The 23,658-nt window shown below is 38.2% G+C and overlaps 1 protein-coding gene across 2 annotated transcripts in view; it reads left to right on the top strand.

The window, feature by feature from the left end:
• ERC1 (ELKS/RAB6-interacting/CAST family member 1) overlaps positions 1–23,658 on the top strand; it is a 271,003-nt gene that overhangs the window by 67,902 nt on the left and 179,443 nt on the right. For both annotated transcript variants that reach the window (XM_005421022.2, XM_005421021.2), the window contains 2 exons: positions 858–1,025; positions 7,816–7,983. In XM_005421022.2, the coding sequence (XP_005421079.1) occupies positions 858–1,025; positions 7,816–7,983 (336 nt within the window). The remainder of the gene's footprint in view (positions 1–857; positions 1,026–7,815; positions 7,984–23,658) is intronic.

Below are 23,658 nucleotides of genomic sequence, written 5' to 3'. Positions count from 1 at the left end.
CTTAAAACTACATTTAAACTTCTCTGTCATCTTTTATTCATTTATTTTCAGACTTAAGAAAAATTGTCTGGAGTGATTATTGCATTTAAATTAAAAGTTTGTATAATATAACTGGCTTTTTTGCTTTTCTTTTAACTTTTTAAATTTACTGGGAGTTTTTTTCTTAATAAAAATCCAGCACACATTCATTAAAATAAATTTGCATTTTTGTACTGATCTAATTCACTACATTAAATTTAGGAAATTGCTCTCACCAAAATGCAATTCCACAAACAGTCTTCATGTTGTTTTGATGAATATCTGCATCTGCTTTTAGAAGCTTCCACAAACTAAAGTATATGTTTCATAGAGTAAAATGCTGATTTTGTAAATAGTGGGAAAAGTAAAGGTGTCTTCCCATCCTGTGTAAGCATGAGGCTGGATTGATAGGTGAGGAGCTGGAGGGCAACTTAGTGATTTGGCATTTCAAAGCAAATGTTGTGCTGCTGAGAGCCCTGCAGGTGTCTCATCTGCTCTGATATTACAGACCAGGGATCCTTTGTCATTACAGTTCTGCTTCATCTTCATTAAAACCTTGTCCCTGTTACCTGTCTGGGTTTGGTCAGTCCTTTGGAAGATGAATAACTGCCACTATTAAAAAGAAGCTCCCTTGAAAAATTGATGACATTGCTCCTCTCTCTTTTTTCTTGTATCCTTTGCTCATGACACAAATTTTTGCCAGCCTTTCACTCAAGATAACTGAAGGCTTCATAGTTCTGTGGGATAATTTCAGAGTATCATGCTGTTGGTTGATGGTAGTTTTTGTAAGGAAGGCATAAATGATTTCTCCCTTTGCTCATCCTTTGTGTGTGTTGCAGATCGGCCAGGTGAAACAGGAGCTGTCACGCAAGGACACCGAGCTGCTGGCCCTGCAGACCAAGCTGGAGACCCTCACCAATCAGTTCTCTGACAGCAAGCAGCACATCGAGGTTCTCAAAGAGTCTCTTACAGCTAAAGAGCAAAGAGCTGCCATCCTGCAGACAGAGGTGAAGTGGGCAATTCTGTACTTGCTGAGTGTGCACAGAGAAAGAGAGAAAACCCATGATCTTTTCTGTTCTTAGGCTGTGCAATCCCATAGCTGCCATCCAGTGCTGCTTGTTCTGAGCATTCTGTATCTTTGATTGTATGTCTAGCTCTCTAGGCCAGGGGATTGATCTAGAGACAGATATGTGTGCATAAGTGCTTGGCTGAATTAGAAGTTGCAGTGTCTGAGCTGGGAGGATTTATTTGCAGTGACCTTGTAGCTAGAGGAGAGAAGGGAAAGGAATATGATTCCGACAGCAAACACTCTGCAGAGGCTTCACCATTACTGTCAGAATGTCTAGGAACTCTTGCTTTGCTTACACCTAAAATATGGACTTTCATGGTTTATGATGCATATTCCAAAGTAAAGGAAAAATATTTTTTCTGAACTGTGTTTTGATGACAAATGCTTAATAAATTCCCATATTAGATAAGACCCAGGTGTGTATCTGAACATCACACAGATAATGAATGCAGCATAAACATGTTGCTTCTGGACATTCTTGAAGAGCAAGCATGAAATGTTGTGTGCAGACAGCACTTCAGTCCCTGGCTTGAAAATTGTAGTGTTAGTGGAAGTCCAAAAGATGGCAGTGATGCATTGAAAACTTTGTGTTGTTGCAGCTGAGAGTCAAAGCCAAAGGAGCTGAGAAAAAGGCATGCAGGAAATTTATGGGTGACGCTGGTAGAAGGTTCCATATTACAAGAGCTTAAGAGAATTGGTCTGAACTTTATGCCCTAATTTAACTTTCCTTTAGCCAAAATTGGTGAATCTGTGGGTGCTCATGGCCTTGCTGACATGCAGTAATGAAGTTGCATAATAAATATTTTTGGATGTTCCAGGATGGCTTTTCTGATTTTTCTCAGATTTATGTCGAGGTTGAGATTTCATTAGTGGGTATAACTAGGAAAGTGTTTCAATTTGCATTCATAAACCTCCTTTTAAATTTGTTCATTCATTTTTACTAGTTCATGAATGTACCCTAGATTAGTACATGTCTATTTAAAGAAAATATTTAAATTTCAAAATATCATTGAAAGCAGGTGTTAGGTAAATAAACATTTTCGAGGGTGAAATGCAGGCTTTGATCCACTGCATGATTGAAAAGAATATAGATATGTTAAATGTGCCGTTCTGTGACAAACCTACAAAACTAGAAACACATTTCTCACTTCTAAGTAATAATTAGTAGTACTTCATCTCCATGAGATGTGAAGTTCTTGAACAAATTTACTTTATTAACAAGCTAAGACTTCAGTAGAGGATCATATTTTCAGCTAGTACAGTAGATAAACATATTTATTCAATTAAAATGTCCAGAATTGAAACAGAGTATTTAAAACCAAGAAGACTTGATTATATAACATTGATAGATACTCTTGAACATCTTATTTTACCTAAAGACCAAAGTACTTTAATACAGAAAATTACTCTACTCTCTAACTTGTAATATTACTAAATTTAAAACCAAGAAGACTTGATTATATACCATTGGTAGATACTCTTGACAGTTATTCAAAACGTCTTGATTTTATTTTACCTAAAGACCAAATACAGATTTTATTTTACCTAAAGACTTTAATACGGAAAATTACTCTACTCCCTAACTTGTAATATTACTATTAATCATTGAGTATATTTGTTCTTCATTGGCTGCTTCCAAATGAAATTCTCATGTAGCACCACAAAACCAAACTGGATTCCTCCTTCCAAGAAGATATTTATACTTTTTGAAAGATAATCTCATTTTTTTCACCCTTGTTGGAGTTCTTGTCAGAAAGCTCAACAATTAAATTATCACAGAGTCACCTTTTTTCTGTTTTCATAGGTGATCCTCTTAAGCATAGGATTGAAACATGCTGAGAACATACAGTGTTGAGATGTTTGTTATTGCATCCTGTGATGATTTGGTTTTTTAAAATGAAAGGATATCTTTCCATACCAGGGTTTTCTTTGGGAATGAGGTAGGAATGTGAGATCCTGCTTGGCCTCACTTCTTGACGGCACTGGTCAATGTTAAAACCCAATTAGCTTCTCTCAAGGCACCTAGATTGAGTGTGAGGAGGGAGAGCTGCAGTTTCTGACATACACTGTCCGACATCTTCATAGGGGATCAGTTTTTTAAAGTCAGATTTAAATAAACATTAAAAAAAATATATACCTCTGCAAGCCTCTACCTCTTATTTAGTCTTTTGTTAAAGGAACTGCTCACAGGTGAGGAAAAGTGTTGATATAACATCTCAAAAATGGATGTGCCACCTGCCACACTAGAACTAGAAGCAGCAGTGAGCTGTTTGTGGGGTGTTTATCTTGAGGGCTATTGGGTGGAGAGGATATTGTGGTTAACTTTTCAATGGGTGTAGAAAACTTTAAAAATAGCTCCAAAATTGTAGAGTCACTTTGTAAACAAAACAAAAAGTCAGTATTTATGTTGGAATTAAGGCTTTATCCATATAAAGTTTTCACCCAGTGAGCCCTTCAGCTTAGATCAGTGCCAGAAGTTCTGTGGCTTCAGTGGGAAGTTGCATTAACCAGTGAGACTGTTCTCCTTTATTTTTGTATACTGCCCAAGCTGGCATGGTTCTCTAATTGGTCTCTTCCTATGGTAAATTCAGATTAATATTTAGTAGAAAAAATAATCTAATCATGTGTGCACTGAATGTCTCATTAGAACATAAAATTTTCTGAGCATTTTTCTCAACTGGGGCTTATGCTGGCATTTTGAAACTGAAGTAGATTCTACCAAATCAGAGACAGAGGAGTGGATTATATTTAGTGAGGAATGTCCAAATGGGAGCTGGGTGTTAAATGTCCTGTGCTAGAGCTTGTGCAAGAGCAGTTGAACTAACTTCTGACCCAGGCAGGCCTTGGGAGCTGCACATCTGTCCTGCACTGAGTTTGTAACCCTGGCAGGAGCTAAATACCCTCTGCACAAAGCCAGGTGTCTGCACCTCTGCTCCATGGCATCGTTGTGTAATCTAAGTTGTTTGGAAAACTGGGATCTAAATGTTCATGAAGAATTCACTCTCATCTACAGACCATCCTGGATATGCTGCAATTGGTATAAGGAGGTGAAGAGTCAAATCTAATCTAGTTAAAAAGAAAGATCAGTGTCAAAAATAGAGAATTAAATTAAGTCTTGTGGTAGCACTGCATTCAAATCAGTCAATAAACATAGCTTTAAAGTGTTAATTGCAGACTATGCTGTCAGTAAAAAGGCTTAACTCCTTCTTTGGATTGATATATGTTTGGATTGATATATGTTTCCCAGTTAGTAATGGAATGTCACAAACTGATCCTTTTTAAAATGTACTCATACTTGGAACTTAATCTAACAATAGCTACAATAGGTAAAAAGCAACTCTCACCTCACATACCAATTTTAATTTCATGTCTCTGTGCATTTCTCAATTATTTTTAAGTTCTGAGTGCTGACATAGAATTACTTCAACATCTGCTTTAAAAAGTGGCTGGCTCCTGTTAGAAACCTTAGCAGGCTCTTGAATACACATTTCAGGATTGGTATTCCACCTGATCCTTCTGCTGCCTCTACAGCAGTCACACCTACAGAGAATTAAACTTTAGAATTTTGCTGTTACAGAGCAATTGGGGCTTGGATATAGCATAGGGGAGGTTGTACCTTCTGACACCACTGAGTGAAGTATGGTTTGGTTCACTGATCTAAATTATGGTTCGGCCATGGTTTGAAGAGCTTTCAGGTAGATGTGAAGAATCACTCAGGAAAAATGAGTGTGCTGTTTTTTCTAGGCATCACTGACATCTTCTTAAACCCAAGTGGGGAATCACCAGGGTTGGAATAACATGCTTGCCACTGTACAGTGGAGATGGTGATAAAATTCAGAAAAAACCCATGTTTTCAATCTCAGTCCTATTAATTCAAGCTCCTGAAACTGTGGAGCACCAAGAGGTCTGAAACTCACTGTGGACTTCTGAAAATGTAAATGATTTCCCTGTAGTTTGGAAATATTCTGAAAGCTAAGACTGTCATTACAGAATTCAAGATTCTAAAAAAGGCTTAAGATGAGATTTATATTAAATATAATTTCATTTATTGTGCTTATTCTGGTAGTAATTGGAGCTACTAATGGATGACATTTCCTTACAAATTTGGACTTGTACATGTTTAATATATGGCTAGACACATTAAGAACAGAGACATAAAATGTTATTTACAGCTACTGGAAAACTCTGTGAAGACAAATCAGTGGTTCCCAGCACAGTTTTTCATAGATCACCCTTAGAGTGAAGAAGTGTTGTGTGTGGTATCCAGCTGTACCTGGGAGGGTTAAAGGTGTGCTTGTTTTGCTAAAGCTTGGTGAGCAGTGGGTGCTGCAGGCAGGGGAAGTGAGTGAGCCCCTGTGACAGGAAGGACTGGCCTGAGCTGCACTGTAAGGTTTTACCTGCCATGCAGAATTAAAGACGTGGCAGTCCATTACTGGGAAAGCAGTTGGGTTAACACAGGGTTAAGACAAAACCATCCAAACACAGAATTCAGGAGAAGGGGTGTCAGCACCTCAGTAGTGTTTGCCTGATTGTTTCCCTGTGCTGAGAAAATCCTGAGCTGACTCTGTTGCAGTTGGCATCATCTGTCTCCCACAGACCTCAGTTCTTGTCAGTGCGGGAGGATGCCATGCATAAACTGAGCTGACATGGATAAACAAGTGCAGTGTTCTGCCAGGAATAGTGCTAAGGTGATGATTGTGTGTCCTGCCAGCCTTTGAAGATACTTTTGAAAGTGTTTTCTGTGGTTTCCCAGGCAAAGACCTCACACAAATAAAACCAGGAATGCAATTTACCCCAAACCATAGGCTAATATAGAGTTCAAAGAGAATAATCAATCAGAAAATGGAAAGCATTCTGTGGATAAATTTCTATTTGCAGATGTTCTCCTTTCACTTACTGCTGTGCTGTAGGCATCTGGACTGTCTCAAATATTTTGCAGCACAACTGTTGAGAGTATTATGTTTTCTTGTGAGGGAGATTTTCAGTTTCCCTTGAAGAATTAATGAAAGTGACTCTTAGCTCTAATATCAAAGATTCCCAAGGAAGAACATACCTAATCAATCTATAGAACTGTATGTTTTAAAAAAGAAGACAAAGCATGATCCACCTGCTAAACCTTTCATTGCAAATACTATCCATCCTGTAAATCATATTTGGGTAAGACCTGGTACTCTAATATCCCTGCAGATCACACTATTTACCCCATTTGCTGGGTGAGAAGTCAGGAATGTGATTTTAATAATGTATGTGTAAGGGAGAGGGCTCCAGACACAGAGGTGGCAGTGGGATTGCAGCGCTGATGGGGAGAGCAGGGCAGCTCTTTTCCCTGGAAAAGAGGGAAAGTGCTTACTGCTCTGTGGGAAAGGAGGCAGACAATGCCAAAGGGTTTTGTGGGTGGAACCCTGGAAATGCAGAGCCTCAGAGACAACTTTTCCATTAGCAATGCAAAATAAAATGGAATTAGAATAATATGTTAAAACTAAGTGTCGCACAAAATACCATAAACAGAGTCAATTCCTAAATTCTTACCCCAGCTGGGGTTGTCCAGTGGTTGCATCCTTTCACTTCATGTCTCTGCTAGTCTGTGCTGTGCAGAAGGACCAAGAAATTCATTGATCAGCCTGTTTACTCTGTGTGACTGATGTCCTGTAATGGATTCTGCTAACAGGAACCAAATCTGATACTGTCAAATGAGATTAGCAGCCAAGCTGGCAGATTTGAGCTCTGGCTGAATGCTGAGTGGATAAGGGTCAGTGGGTTTCTTTTGGATCGTGAGCAGGTTGGTGGTGTTGGATTTCGTATTCCACAATAGCCTTTGAGATTAGTCTGTGCTCTGTGGTGACCTTACTCTCCTCAGTGAATTTATATTCAGGTAGCTCTGATTCCTTCTCCCATTTCCTTTGTCTTGGGAGCTCTGTTTCACATATGGACAAGAAATGCAGAAGGAAAAGCAAAAGATGCTCGACATGCAGTTTTGAAGTTTGAGGTCACCACAGCGTTCTCAGAGCATGTTTCTAAATTCACTCAGGCCCTTGGAGCTCTGAGTGTGTTTGTGTGTCCAAATTGCACCCACAATATCCTGTACTGTGTCATTTGTTCAATTTTACCTTTAATATAAAACTGCATGCTGTGAAAAACACGTTATATTTAAACAATTAATTTGCTTTTTAAGCCAAAATATTCTTAGCCATCCTGAGGTAACCTCTTCCCAGTTGTGATCTGCAGTGGCTACAAAGAGCTCTGCTTTCATTACCTTCAGGCTCAGCTACTACTGTGATTAAAATTCAGACTATAAAGTGACTGTCTGGTACAGTGGGTCTGTGTTTATTCTCTGATTATTAGTAATGTTTCAAATAAAGGGGTCAGTTTCCCTGCATGTGAGAAAACTTCTCCACAACACATTGTGTTGGCTTCTATTTGAGTAAAAAAAAAATTAGTGTTATGTGATACACACCTGAGTTATTTGAGAAGTATGATTTGAGGTTTTCCAAGAAGGAGCATTATTCACATATTGTTGGGAATAACATGGTTGATTATTTTTAGTATTTAGTCTTCTGTCACTTATGGTAACTGTTTTATCCCAGTTTTATGTGTTGAATTATTAAAGAAAGGGGTGTTCAATTTCTGTATCTATTTGTAATATTTCCCCTGTGGAAGTGCAGTTTCACTTCCCTGAAGTTTCTCTCCTTCAGTGCTAAACAAAGCTTGTTCTGCATTTCTGAACCCAGGTGGACGCGCTGCGGTTACGTCTGGAGGAGAAGGAGACCATGCTGAACAAGAAGACAAAGCAGATCCAGGAGATGGCAGAGGAGAAGGGGACTCAAGCAGGAGAGATCCATGACCTCAAGGACATGCTGGAGGTGAAGGAACGCAAAGTCAACGTTCTTCAGAAGAAGGTAAGGTTGGAGAGCTCCAAGTCAGATAAACACCTCTGGTGCTTCTCAATTTCCAAGGCTGTCAAAAAGTCTGAACTGGAATGTACATTCTGGAGATTAATGTTCCAGTCCATTGATGTAATGGGAATATGATGAAGGAGGAATTTGCTCGAATTTTTGACAAAAAATCAGAATTCACAGCAGAGGTTGTTGCCTTGCTGTGATTGCACATGCTGCTTCTACTTCCATTTTAATATTGCCAGTGGCTGAGGCATTTTGATAAGGGCACATGGTCTGAAAAATCAATCCTTTCCCACCCAGCACCTTACCAAAATCACACTGATTTGAAGCACAGGCTGATCATGACTTCACTATGTGACTGAATGAATGAGAGGTTGGATCAGTAGAAGCAATTAGGGTGATTTCTCTGTAACTGACCTCGTGAAGAATTTTGTATAACTTTTGTTAAAAATGCTGTGTTCTCATACTTAATATTTCTTGGGAAGTGCTAGAATAGGATAGTCAGACTATCCTTCATATCTTTTTAGATAAGAAAGATGTAGACCTTATCAATGAACTGGGTGAGGTCTGGGTCAAAAAAACACGTAGACTGTGTCAGACAAATTAGAGAGGCATCCCAAAGGCACTGAGCCCTAGGGCAAGGGATGTCATTATGGATGATTGGTGGCAAATTGCACACAAAGTATATCCCAGTTTTCCTCTGCACAGGGTAAAAAGACAGAAATGCATGTACTGCAATAAATTTTAATTTGAAGAACATTTTTTTTCTCTTTATCTTTAGAGAAGCTGTTGTTGGAGCTCTTATTCAGTGTATTGGCCTGAGGATGTGGGGGTTTTTGTTCTATTTTTTTTTCCTAGACCTTTAAACAATTCTGTGGAATTCTTGTGATATTAATAGTTCAGAATATTGATTAATTTTTGATTCCTGGCCAATGCCTTTTCTTCTTGTCTGTAACCATAAATCATGAGGGTTTAGGTCATGTTCAGTTCTGTTACAGCAAATGTCATGCAGGAATGGAAGTTCAGGCATGGACTTCAGCCATAAATAAGTAATTAATAATTCTGGAGCAGAGCCCTAATTCCCAGTCTTCACAGTCTCTTTTTTTTTGACTGTTCATATTTTTAGAAACACAGAATTCTGATTTTTTTGTGCTGTGTTTCTTTTTGTTTTACAAAACTGGTCGTGCACCCTCCAGACAGAGATTGAGATCCCAGCTGAATGTTTAACCAAGGGGTGGGGGGAGTCTGACATTTGTGTAAATGTTAAATGTCACTGAGGTTGTTTTATTTCCATTCACTCTTACACTGCTTTTTCACACAGTTTCTTGCTCTACTTGACACTTGAGAATGATCTTTCATTAGATCATTTATAGGCAGCTCTAAAGGTTCTTTTTTTAGTACTTGTTTTTTTTGAGACCACAGTAATCCATATTGAGACAGTTCCATTTTGTGTCTTCATGCATCTGACCTGGTTTTTCAGGACTGTTCCCTGCTGCTTTCCAGTGAAAGTACCTGCTCTTTTCAGATTGGAAAGAAAGGACTCAGGCTTTTAAGAGTGAAACCTTTGAGGTCCTGTTCTCCTGGATAGCTCCACTGAGGATAACACTGCCGTAATAAACTGCAATTTGTGGTGTTGTGTAAACCTCTCTCTGAGCTTCTTAAGCAAGAACAAAACAAAACCCAATGAAACAAAGCATCATAAAATGCTTTGGGATGAAATGGACTTGAAACATCATCCAGGTTCAGTTCCCTCTGCCATGGGTAGGGATGCCTTCCACTAAACCAGTGCTCCAAGCCCTGTCCAGCCAGGCATTGAATGCTTCCAGGGATGGAGCATTCTCAGCTTCTCTGTATGAAATACATAAACCTATCTGTAGAAAAATGTCTATTTCCTGCTGCTAACTACAATCACATGCAGAGATTTGAATTTGCTTTAGCCTTGAAGTTGCTGGAGGCATTTTCTTTAACATCAACAGTTAAATTGTGAGAGTTGTAAACTTGAAGTGTAACTAGCTAACCTAGAATATTCTTGTGGAGAATCCAGGTGGCAGTTCTTTTATCTGAGGTTTGTGGTGCAATATGGAATTCCTTTTTGGTTTTTGTATAGCCTGGGGTAAAAACCTGGCAGTTCAGGCCTTTCAAGTTCAAGGATTGATGTCTTTAACTCAGATTTTGAATTACTTCTCCAGACCTGGGATTGAAGAGTAGGTATGGGATTTTCTATAGATAGGGGTTTGCATTTTCTTGTTCTCTTTAACATTTTTCCACAGAAAAGCAGAGCTTGAGAAAATACCTAAGGAAGGGCTTTTCTGATTTTTTAGTATGTGTTATTGTGAAAGTTATGAGAACTTGCATAAAAACTGTTTCAGGTGCTAGGGAAAAATTATGAAGCCTCAATTTATCTGGTATATATGGCTGTCCTTTTTTGACTTTACAGATGGCTATCTCTGCCCTCTGCCTGGAAACTCAAAAGCCTGTAGCTCCTCTCATATAAATATTTTTCTCTCAATCCTTGTAAACTGTGATTTGTTTTTTCTGGTTTTGCATTTCTAGAGTGCATCTTATTAAAGTGCATATCTTGTTTTCTGCTTTATCCAAGTGCTATCTTTCAGTTCTTCCAGGACAGTTCAGAATTTTATTGCCATTAAAAAAAAAAAAAGGCAATTTTTAAACTTTTACCTCCATGCACAATTGTATTTTTATTCCTCTCTCTTGTTACAAACTGGTATGTTCAGACAGATCAGGTTTTAGTCTTAGATTCTAGTTGAAGATCTGACAGTCTGGTTTAAAGTATCTTCAGAGGTCCTAGATATTATAGATAGTAGTTTGGTTTGTCTGGGTTTTTCTCTTGCTGGCTTCATTATCTGATAGTAAATGTTTGTTTTAAGTTTATTGACGTGGTTTAAGTAGTACTCATTTTAACTGAATAGGGTGGAAGATCATGAAAGGCACGTCGTACAAAAAGTGCTTTTCTTGTGTAGTGTTAATTAGTATTTTTGTATGGAAATAATGTATTTGGAATGAGCAGGTATGAGAAGGAACAGGGTAAAGATGCGACAAGTTGAAGGAATTTAACCAAATCAAGGATTGGATTAGTAGATACTATTTAATCAGTTTTCCCCTAGTACTCTTCCTTCAGCATTTACTCAGGCATTTTTGAAGTTAGGTATTTTTGAAGTTGGATTCTAATCAACTAGATTTTGCACACTAATATTTCTTAATGCTAGGTACAAAGAAACTTTGGAGCAAAAGCTAAAGTGATAAAGATCTAAAAATAACAGAGTTTATTAAAAATTATTTACTTGCATAACTTGGCCATTTAAGAAGAGTTGCTTATTTCTTTTGGAATGTAGAGATTGCCTGTACTAGAATGTAGCCATAGTTGAATGGGTATTGGACCTCATGATTTTTTTTATTTTCTGTGACTGTTTTAGATGTGCAATCACCTTTTCTGGTGACACTGACAAGGAATTGTTTGGCGTGGTGCCCAAAACTCTGCTATCCTAAATTGTTGCTGTTGAAACAAAAAATTATTTAAAATGCACCTTTTTTGGGGGGGATGTCTCTGGATTAATTGACACAGACCACCTCTTGCTTTGCTTTATGAACCATTATTTTTGTTGTATTGGTTAAAGCTGGTGAGTATACTAAAAAGTATACTAAAAGTATACTTTTTAGTCATCCAAAAATCAAGGTGAAGAAAGTAATGGAAGTTTACTGGCTGATTAGAGATCAGTTAAATGACACAGAAGAAGATTATGAACAGCAAAGATCTGAAAAATTAACATGACAATTGGCATCATCACTGATACCCAGTAGGCACCAAAATACATTTTCTGGGTTGCTGAGGAAACCAGATGCTTCACATTTTAAATCCTGGAGTCTTTCCAGTTCTAAGCTCATACAGTGATGCTCCTTGCTAGTACCTTTATTTTAGACAAAAGAACTAGGGCATATGCTAGAAATTTGGAAACTTTGGCTTTATGTCTAAAAATTTAATGCAAAAACTTAGTTTTATAGAGCTTTGGGATTATTTTTTTCTCATTTCATTTAAAATGGATCTTGCATAAAATCTCATTTTAAGCTGTTAGAACTCAAGGCCAGGGGAGAGCATCTTTGAAAATAAAATAGGGACCATACTGAGCAAATTTGAAATCTGAACCTGAAAAACATTAAATGGTGCTTCATTACTCTTTTTGCTATATCTATCTGTGCTGGTAAACAAGGATGAAAAGAAATGAGAAAAAAAAATCAATATTTTGCAATCAAAGCATTTTAGGGAAATGGCATTTGGGACAAAAGATAAGTAATAATACACTGAAAGGAAAAAAACCAGGGAATCAATCACCTCTTGCTTTGGGGGTAGGCCATGTTTTGTCTTGGAGAGGGGGGTTAACACTCCCTTCTTTGTGCAATGCAGCTGCAGGCAAATAAAATGCAAGTTTTAGTGTCTGAACATAGCAGTGTTTTTGGCAGCTTCCCATGCTCTGTGTGATAATTGACCTGTGAGAAAGGAAGAGCCCAGATTTATTTTTTTCTTTGGTGCCTGTGCTTACTTGTTTAGCTAGAATTTGGGAAGGTTTCAAATGTTCTTGCACTTTTGAATAAGAAGCATTTCCTTTCTCCACAGAAGATTAATGTCCTCTGCTTCCCAGAAATCTTAGAAATCAGAATAAATATCTTGTGTTTAATGATTAGAAATACTGTGTGGCAGGAGAGGAGGACAGCAAACAAAATGTGTAACTCAGTTGTTTAAAATCAGTGGTGCTCATAGTTGGTTTAGTATTCCTAACTTTGAAGTGCAGTGTTTGTACTTTAAAGTTTATTTTCCTTCTATTCCCTCATCTCTGAAGTAGGTTTACCTACTCAGATAGCTCCTCTCCCACAACCCTGAGGAGATGAGAGAGCTCAGAGAAGGAACTGCATTTTCAAAGATCTAATTCAGTTTATGGTAGTTTCGTCCAAGGTGTGACCTTGAACTTGCCAACCAAGCTAATGAATATATGGTTTTTTAAGAATTCATGAAATCCAGGCTGGACTTTGAGACATGCCTTTGAGCTCTCTCAGCTATGGCATTTAGTGCTTTAAAGTGCCCCAGTGTCCACACTGTAGGCAGTGGCTTGGTGATACCTGCAGTGTGTCTGAATTTGTGTGAACTGTACAGAGAATAGCTCAGCAGAAGGGGCAAAGACTGGCCCAGCGAAGATGGGCTGCAGGTTCATTTACAAAGTGGGTGTGCATGTGCTCTCCTGTTTCAGACTGGATGGTTTTTTGCCTCTGTAGCACTCCTGTGGGCAAGCTTACCTGTTGCTTTTGAGACAGAAATTATACTAGGCTGGTTTGAAGGAGAAGTGTGTTTAATACAAAAAATTCTCCCTTTTATAGACAGATTCGACACATTCTACTTGATTGGTTAACTAACGAAAACATTTTCTTACAAACAGTCTTTAAGAACAGAAAAACAGAGTAAGAAAACAAGTTGTTTATACTAACTAGTTATTTTTGTTTCTACAACTCTTTAAGAAGTCTTACAAGTCCACTGTGAGAAAATGAAACCTGTTTTTTCACTCTCTGACCAGGCTGTTGTATCCACACTTATCCTCTGCTTTTCATGTGCTTGAATCATGGGCATTTAAGGAGGAGTAGCACACAGGCTCAGCTCATCAGCCCAGACTCTGCAGGGAGGGCAAGGTGGATTTGCTGCACTTTCTGCTCAGCTGGAGTTGATGAAATAGTTCGTGTTTGTTCAGGAGCTCAGGACCTTATCCAGCCCAGTTACAGGATATTTCTGTAAGTCTCTGTCAGAGCTGCACTTCTGCTCTTTTTACTCCAGGTCTCAGGTTCTAAACCCAGTTCAGAGATTTCAAATGCCGCAAAAAAGACCAAACATCCCCACAGGGCTCTGTGTCAGCTTCTTTATTAAATCTGACAGACGTGACCTCAAAGATGTGTCCTGGAGGGCCATGGGGAACTTGTCTTTCTGTGTCCCTGAAGGGATATCAGACCTCTTCTGCTGCTGCTTTTTCTTTCATTCAGACCTTCCTGTTACAGCCTTGCTGACGACCACTGGACAAGACAAAATTGCAATTTGTGCCTTTTTGAAATTTCTAGAAACCATTCTGGTTTATTGGTTGTCCTTTGTGTCCAAGATGCTACAGTAACTTCTCTTTTCCCCAGTGTACTTTTAAAATTGCTTTACCATGGGGGGGTGGGATTTTTATTGACATTCATAATGTCAATAGTATTATCTTCAGTTAGAAGAATAATAGGAAATATTAGACAGGTTTTAATCCCTCATCTCTCTCAAAACACTACTTGTGGTAGCAATGAAAGTGCCAAAGAAGACTGGAGAGGCTTCATTATGTAAGTTCAAATTCAGCACAATTCTCCTGTGAGATTTTTTTTTTCATTCCTGACATCTAGGTAGATTAGTTGTTTAATTTCCAAATGGAAAATTAGGACACAACACAGAATATTTTTTCATTTTACAGTGAGCCATGACCCCTTTCAGAGTAGTATTCTTACCCCTTCGTTTTGACTTTCCAGTTCTTTGACATTCCATTAAGACCTTTCAGAGTAATTGCAGCCCAGCTCAGGTGACATGGTGTGTTGTGGGTTTTTTGGGTTTTTTTTCTTCCATGAATGTGCAACTAATAAGATTATATTAGGGCAGGAGAATAGCACAGTTTCTTCATATCACTTTTAAGCTCCTTGCTAGTTCAGTTTTGAAGGTGGCTTATTACCATAGAGAGTTTGTTACAGCAGCTTCAGGAACAGCCCAAAGATTTGGTATCTTTGATTCCTTTGAGCCATTTAATAACATACATTTTTTTAATTGGAATATGGATCCTAAAAGGTCCACAAGCTTAACTTGAGACAGCATTTTCCATGGCAGATAGGGCATAGTTTGCAGGTGCTGGTAGAGGTGGCAGCGTGTTCTCCAGGGACTTACCCAAGGAATATACTATTTATGCTGTCACAGTAATTTTTAGTGCTACTGCAGCATCTATTGGCAGAAAAACCTACTGGATTCAAAATAAGGTTTTGTGCCTGCCTATGTTATAATTTAGAATTTTTAAATTGAGGATATGCTTCTTTATTTCTATATTACGGTTTTTTTGTTGAGCATTTTGTGGTGCTACAGTAAAAATAAAAACATCTGGATTATATGTAGCATATGTACCTATATTCCCAGGTGTATGCTAATACTCTTTTTAAAAAATCAGATGTTGCTCTGTGTGAAAGGTAGCAAGTCAATTTCTTATTTTGAGAGCTAATGTAAGGAATACTCTCTGCATTTATATTGATGTGATTAAAGAATCTTGCCTGTTGACTTTAGTAACTAAAGTGCTTGATGGTTTTTTTTCCTGAAGTAACCCTTGTAGATGAGTAGGCTCACACAAAGAAAGCAAGCAGGCCTGTGAGGTTAATGAGGTGGGTTAATGAGGTAGTTCAGCTATTGCAGCCAGGTGAGGAAGAGTTTTAAACTGATGCACACTGCTCTAACAGTGTCACACAAGATTGATAGCAACAGCTCATTTACAAGAAAACTCAACTGCAGTTTTGGTATTATCTGAAACCACAACTCGGCAAATTTGGCAAATCTGTCATATATATGGAAGGAACTTTCCTAGTATCCCTCAAAGAGGAGAAGTCACTTTAATATTAAGTGCTTCTTGGGCCTAGAGATAACCTCTTGATTGGCAAGACAGGGCATTACTCGTAGGTAATGCTGGTTTCTTGGAGGGGTCTGGGAATACAGCCAGCTCTGGGGCCCCTTGCCTTCATTACGAATTAAAAGTGTAGTTTTTTTCTGGCAAGATGAAGCTAATAAGCTTTGTTGGTGCATTCACTGTCATGCAAGACAAACAACTTCCCCATGATTGAAGAGGCAGGAAAAGCAAGGGCATGTGCCACTTTTGAGGTTGCTTACATCAGTCTTCCTCACATGGCTTTTCACCGCTCTCTGGGTTGTGAGGCTTCACAATTTCCAGCACTTTGGTCACCAGGCGTTTTCTGCCCCTGGGAGTTTTGTCTGAGCTGTGTCTGGAACAGACATTAGTGATCGTGTTAGTCAGCTTAGGGATCTGCACTAGAGCAGGGAAGGAGTAATTTGTCAGTTTAAACCAATAGTTTCCTGGATTCAGGAGTGAATTTTGAACCCACTATGCCAAACAGCCTTTAAAGCTGGGTCTCTGCACAAATTTATACATACTTTAGGATTTTCATAAGGCACAAATATATTAACAACTTTGAAATCTGTGATTACACCCAAAGGGTAAAAAAACTGGTCAGCATGGAGTAGAGCCAGCAGAGAAACTGAGGTCCCTTTGTCTGAGGACAGCATGGATTTGCTACTTAAGATGCTCCTCTGCATGATGAAGAGGTGCCAGCAAATGATGGTACTAATTTAGTACATTAGGTTTTAAAAATTTTTAGGGGTTTATGAGTATGGAGCAGTAACTAATGTAGAGTTTGATATTTAGTCACCCATCATGGTGTTCTGAAGTAATTCTGTAAGAGCAGAGATAGCTAAATACTGAAAAATGCACACACACACAAAACCACACACTCATATTTAGTATTTACAGTATGACTTCCTAATCCCTTGCTATTCATCAGTCCATATCCTTTCCAGGAGAATGAAGCAGGACAATCACAGCTGACTGGCCATGTTGTATACTGGGATTAGAAGCATCCCTCCTTTCCAGAGGTCTTCCCTCAGGGTAGAGGACAGTTTTACTCTACAGTGTATCTTTGATCATAATAAATCAGTGATTTGGGCAATGTAATTCAGTGGCTGAATTGTAATTTAATTTAAAGTCTTTGTTCAAGTTGTACAGCCTTCCGCTTGAGTGAGCCTAAATGATAATGTAAATGGAGTTTAGTTTGCTGTGAGGATTTCCTTTATAATCAGCATTAAATCCCATGTTCCCAACCTATCCCTTGCTCTGCCTCAATGGTTGGTCTTTTCTGCTCCCTGATTTCCATCCTTGGCTTTCTCCGTGCTCTGAGGAGTTCAGCCTTTCCTCTCTTTGTGTCTTTTCTTGACCTTTCTTTCTGCTGTGAGTGTGGTATGTAGCACTGTACTGTGTCTCTAACCAGGAGATACCATATTGCAGGATCCCTACTCTCTGTAGAACCAAAATCTCAAGTCAGGAAAACATCATCAGCATTGCTGAGTAACAGGGATCAAGTTGCCACAGGGTGAGGACTGTTTGTTTCACAGTAATAATCAATGAAATATGCACATGGTTTATCTAAGTAAAGAAATTTAATTGTTAGTTTAGAAACGTTTTCACTTTCCACTTCTAAAATGTTACTTTAAGTGTGAACCTTGTGAACCTTGAGATGTTCTGAAAGTAATGTCACAACTTGTTAGTTTTATTCTGCTTCTTACAAAACACAATATCAGATCTAACTTAACAATTACTAGGTTCAATTTTTCTCCTTGTTTATCAGGCTTGCACAATAAAATACTTTTGATTTTTCTTTTTTTGAACATTTGGGATCCATCAATATGAAATTATTCCAATTTGTAGTGTTTATGTTTTCTCTGTAATGAGCTTTCCTAAGTCAAATCTGTGCACATTTTTGTCAAAGCCTATTCAGAGACTTGGAACAGGAGTGAGTAAATGTCCCCAGAATAGTTGGGTTTTTAATCCTTTTGTGCTTGGTAGGTCATAGGAGTAAAACTTTGGAAAACACAGCCTTAGAGATTGCTTCATAATTCAGGACACAGCTGAAAGGGGAATTGGCATGATGTTATTCTGTGTGATTAGGCCAGGATTTCAACCAAATGGATGTTATTCATAATTAGATTCAAAAATTAAAAATAAAAAGTTAGATCGGGAAATTAATTACCAAGTTATTTCAATTATGGTTCTCAGTATAATGACATTTTAATAAATATGAAATAAATTAATAATATCTAAATTTCATTGAAGAGGAGCAGCAGAGTTTAAACTGTTTTGTTTTGGTACATGTGATAGCAGTGTTTTGTTTTGAATTACTTGTGGGAATGCAAGTATCAGGCTCAAGCTGGAACCAACAAATGCCTTGATGAACAGCTGAGGTTGAAATCTGGGTGGTGGATAATGGCTGCAGTCTCTTACCTGATGAATACCAACAAAAGGGGTTGCTCAGAGGAGCTCTGAGATAAACAAATGAGAGAGAATTTTGAATGGCTTATGTAGTTAACCCTACATAACCAACCAACTGGCTCACATATTGCCAAATCAAATCTCTTACGACCAGGTTTTCTACTTCTGTTATTTGATGGCATTTTACATAAAGTATTGTCCATTCATATAATATCTGTATGCCCTGAGACCCAGGCAGTGTCAATGGGCTGGGAAGAACTGCTTTGCTTTGCTTTCCCTCTCAGCTCAAACCCTGCCTTGGACAGGCCAGAGCCCATGGTAGGATTTGGATTCAAACACTGCTTTTAACTGGGTCAGGCTATTGATATTATTGAACCTCCTCAGAATGATGCAATTCCACAGCTAAATTTAACTGGTTTACAGCTGTCTGAGGATGTGAGTCATTGCTAATGCATAATATTTTCTAGGCAGTGCTTTGCAACTGAGACAGTGCTTAAGAACAACATATACGTTGGCTCCCCTGACAATGTGAATTTCAGTGCATTTACCAGCTCAAGAATCAGTTTTAACTCTTGGAGTCCTAATTTTTTTTGTCCCCCCCTGGTTTGAATTGTGCTGGAGTATCTTTAGAAGCTTGTAAGAAAACCTTCTCTCAGTATCAGTTTTCAGAAAAAGCAAACTTTAGTGACAGGATTGTGTTAGGTTTGAAGGAAATTCAAGCTATTTATTAGCAGAAGAGAAGGTTTGCAAACATGGTAGTAACATTCTGAGAATATGATTTGAAAGATCTGCTTTAAATACTGCTTGTTATGGGGAATGTGACAGTACAGAAAAAGCCTTTACTATTGAGAAGATATTAGAATTACAATTCACTTTATGCTGACTGTTCTTAGTTCTGCTTTGCAGGGATCTGTCAGCAAACTGGTGCTACCAGAGGTTGGCTGGGCATGCAAAAGAAGGGAGGACAAAGGAAAACAAATAGAAATAGAGTTTATTTACATAAACATACATTAACTGTTTTTCTGGCTGGTATAAATATACTTACAAAGCACCCTTATGTGAAAAGGCAGTGGAAAGAGAATAGTCTGTTGGATCATTATCCATTCTTTGTTGCTCTTTTACTAGAGGTACAAAAAAATTAACTGTCTGTACAAGTTAATATTTCTTGAATCAGCACTTCTTCCTTTTCTCAAAGCAACCCGATTGCAAGCTTAGGTCAAGAATGAAGCATTAATTTAATGAAGTGCCCTTCCTAGTGAATTCCTAGATTTTTTTTCTCTGCCTGCAAGCTGCTTCCTTTTGAAGCAGTAGCAAGGTGTCTGTTTGTGAACCATTTATTTATTTGACAATTAAGGTTTTACTTTTAAGTAGACATCACAAACCTAAATTCTTTGTCCTTTCTAAGCTGCATAGCAACAAAGTATTTTATTTGTAAAGCTAAACTTTGTAGATTTTTATGCTAATTTCAGAGACTTTGAAATGTTACAAAATCTCCCACCATTTTAAAGTCAGCAACATCAGGACATTTCCAAAGTGCACAATATTCCAGTGTGATGCTGCAAAGGCAGTAATGTTCCAGGAAAGCATTGAAATAGAGGAGCTGTAAAAAGAAAAGTTTATTGGGAAGCAAAATAAAAATTAATCCAGTGTTCCCTGGAATGGCTTTTAGTGTGATAGTTCAGGAACAAGAATCTCTGAATATAAATTGACAACAATTTGATTATATTCATATAAATTGGTTGGATCTAAAAGTAAAAAAAAAAACATATTGAGCGCAGCTGAACTTTGGAAGAAACTCTGATTTGCATTTGCCAAAATCTTTTTGAAAAAAAGGGAAATTGTTTGATCTGTCCTGAACTTCAAAACAAGTTAAAAATCTCACCCTTGCTAGAAGACATGCTTTGCCTAAAGCTTCACATTGTTGCTAGTCTTGGGAATTTAACCTTTAATAGCAGGAACATTACTTTCAGTGAAATGATTTAGTACAGTGCTGTGAGTGATATTCACTCATGTGACAGACCTTGCTTCTCACACTCACAGAATCTGTTATTGCTCAATTAAATACACATTTTTGCAATTCATGCAGGACTGTTCTAATGGTACTTTTGCAGGATTTGCAATAGGAAGACAATTGTAATGGTGAGGTTTTCAGTGTGACATGGACAAAACTGGAGCTTAATCTTAGAAAACTCCCCAGTAATATCTGCTTACGTGCTTCCATTATGTTCTCCAAAACGTGACTTTCAAAAATATAGTAATAGTTTTAAATCCAATAGTACAGCTTTCTTCAACAGTCTCTGAGTGCTTAAGATGATCTCTCACCAACCTCTTTCCTTTTCCCCCACAGCAGTATTTTTTAAAATATATTTTATGCAATCATGTCTGTTTTAACTGTTATGTTGTCATTTTGATTTTGACGTGAGCCCATCTTTTTCAGCTTCTCAAATTCTGTGGGACTCCAGCAATTCAAGTATGACTGTAGGCTCTCAAATTTTTATTATTATATTAGTAATTTTACATTAAAGGGAGTGGTGTGTCTTGACCTAGACAGAGCTGTAGCTGTTCTATCCTCACATGCCTGCTTACTTACCCACTCTCCCTTCCAGAAATGCATCTTTCATCCCCATGGTAGTATTCCTGATGTGAAAGAAACATTTCTGCCTGTGGTTGGTGATAATCCATCATCTCCTTGTGGTCATTTACCCTGGAGCTGGGGAGACCAATAGTGCCTTTACAAAACCAAGGAAGAACTGTTTGGAAAAGTAGCAGCTTATGTGAAGTTGTTGTTTATTTGGATGGCCGTGCCACAGGAATGGGAGCAGAAACCTTCTGAAATCCCTCTGATTATTGAGATCCTGTTTACATTGCTGCTCCCCCCAGGGGAAGGCTGGGATCAAAAACGTGGAAGGCTAAACAGAACTCTGAGATGCTCTCCTGCACAATTGCTCCTGTGCTACTCTGCAGGAATACTATCAAGTGTTAAGTTGATTGTGGAAGGGGTTTAATGACCAGTTCACAAACCTACTCCATTTATTCAGAAGTCACTGATAGAATAGAAATTGGTTTTGAAGTGTTCAATTTCCTCATGCCCCAGGGCATGGCAGGAGGGTGGACACTGTCTCCATGGAAGAATTTCTTGGCTGAAGCATGATACACAGTATCTAGTAACCTCTAACCAGAGGAATCTGGGAATCCAGTGGCCTTGATGGATATTTAACTAGATGTGTTTCCTTTGAATCCCTGGGCTGTTTTTAATTTGCATTTGCATGGGCTTTTCACTGAGTCTGTATTTGCAGGAAATAAAATGCTTCCTTGCCTTTGGAGCAGAATGCCAGAGGAAGCTTCTCTTGACTCTACTCGGTGCTTCAGGGCTCAAAGGCAAAATAATTAGTTCCACACAAATAAGAATAAATCACCCAAGTTGAAACATGATAGTGCCTGATGACTGGTAATGTTAGAAAAAATATTCCAATAAATCATTATTGGTGGGAAAATTGGTGTGCAGAGCAGATGATGCCAGTGTAGCCGTGTGTACCTTTACACTAAGAATAATGTTGTTAACTTAGCCATAGATTGCTGGCTTTACCCTGCAAAATAAGTAAATATGGCAAGAAAACAAGATTGTTTAGCTATTAAAAATAGTATATACTTTTTATTTTTTGGTTTCTTTAGAAAGATGGTACAGTAATATATATATTACTATATACAAGGAAAATATATATATATAAAGGAAATATATAAGGAATATATATCCTTTATATATATATTAAAAATATATATATAAAGGGGATATATAAGGACTATATATCCTTAGGTTTTTGAAACATATCTGAGAAGGTTTATCAATCCTTGGGCCTCTCTGTGTTCCACAGGGCTTGGAGATTCCTTTAAGGTTTATTTCATCTTTTCTTGGGTAGAAAAAAGACCCTATTCTGGTAACCTGTTTTATTTTCATCAGTTATTTGAGCATTTGTTCAGAATTGGTTGTGGGGTTTTTTTTGTGTATGTGTGTTTTGGGGTTTTTTTTTGGGGGGGTGCTGGGGGTTTTTTTTGTTAGTTTTTTTGGGTTTTTTTTGTTTTCTTGTTAGGAATGTATTATCTATTCTTTTTTTGGAAGAATTCTCAACCTACTTGCAAGGACACAAGAGCAAATTTCTTCATTAAGTAGCTACATGGACAGAGTGGAGACTGCTTGCTTTCTTCAGGTGGAGAAGGTATCTCATTGTGGAGATACTTTTTATTTGTTATAGTACTGCAGATTTAAGAGAAAAATGGAATAAAGGCAATTTATTGTTGGGTGTGATTTCATAGGGAAATTTTGCATCTATTATTACAGAAATATTTCAGTTTTGACACATAATGCCAGTTGCAGTTTTCTGTAGTGTAAGGGCCAGGTCCTTCAGTTACCTGACCCTGCAAAAGGCACAGCTGGAGCTACAGAGGGATTTTTAGGTCGTGCCTAGATATGACTGGGAATATTTTGGAATACCTGCTGTTCCTTCAGTGATAACAAACCCCACCATTCATTCCTCCAGACTGAAAAATGTGCATGTAGACTGAAGGAATAGACAGGTTCACACTTTATACACATCACATTTTTGGTTTGGGGGTTTAATACCAGAGGGTGTAGCTGCAGTGGGGAGGTGCAGCAGTCATAGGTAGTGCTGTTATCTTACTCTGGCCACAGCAAACAGTGCCTTTGAAACATGAAAATGCACACTGGGCTCGTGCAAATAAATGCTTGTGCTACCTTGGTAAGTGCTTTAATATGTGCTGAAGCAGAATTATTTAGCTGCCTTTGCTGTGTGGTTTGCTCCCAGCAGAAAGTCACTCTGCACTATCCCCTCTTCAGCCAGCCAGAGCCTTTGATGAGCATTTCTCCTCCAGAAGTAAACAGGAGTCTAAGAATAACTCAGCCCTCTTTGTAGTGTATTTTGATGGTTAGCTGTCCAAACAGCCAGCCTGTCTAGACAGCTGATTGCTCTGGGAGCTGCTGCAGTCAAAAGCAGCCACTCTTGGGCATGCTGGCCCCTGGGCAGCCCTGCGTGTGGGCACCAGAACCTTTCAGGCAGAGCTAGGGGGGTTCTTTCTGAAGCTCCATGGGCTACAAGTGTGTGCTAACAAGGCATTAAACAACTGATATGAGTGTATAAAAAAGGAATTTTCAATTCTTACAGTTAATTTCTGACTGCCATGATATGTCTTTGGTTGTGATTTCTTGGTGGCCTTAAATTTTGTTTTGTAGCGTTGTGCTCAAATTCAGTTTTGAGCATAACTTTGAGGTCTAATATTTTTTTTTCTAATAGAAACAAATCATGAATCTAAACCAATCCCCATGTTCTACTGTGTTCCAGATGTAATTTCAATACAGATAGCAAAGGTAGTGGTGCATGTGTCACAGAGCCATTTGCTCTGTAATCACAGAAACTGTTTTTCCAGGGTTGGAGAGTAAAACCTGAGTATAATTGCTGTATTTCTAGTAACCAAGCAGCTGCTAACTGCTGTTCAACAGGTGAAACCAAAGGCTAGTTAATGCTTTAGATTATCATTATGAATGATAGCCTTTGGTAGC

This window comes from Geospiza fortis, unplaced genomic scaffold (genome assembly GCF_000277835.1).
Source record: "Geospiza fortis unplaced genomic scaffold, GeoFor_1.0 scaffold10, whole genome shotgun sequence".
NCBI classification, from domain to species: Eukaryota; Metazoa; Chordata; class Aves; order Passeriformes; family Thraupidae; genus Geospiza; species Geospiza fortis.
Note: the sequence above shows the minus strand (reverse complement) of the source record. Positions and strands in the feature narration are given on the sequence as shown.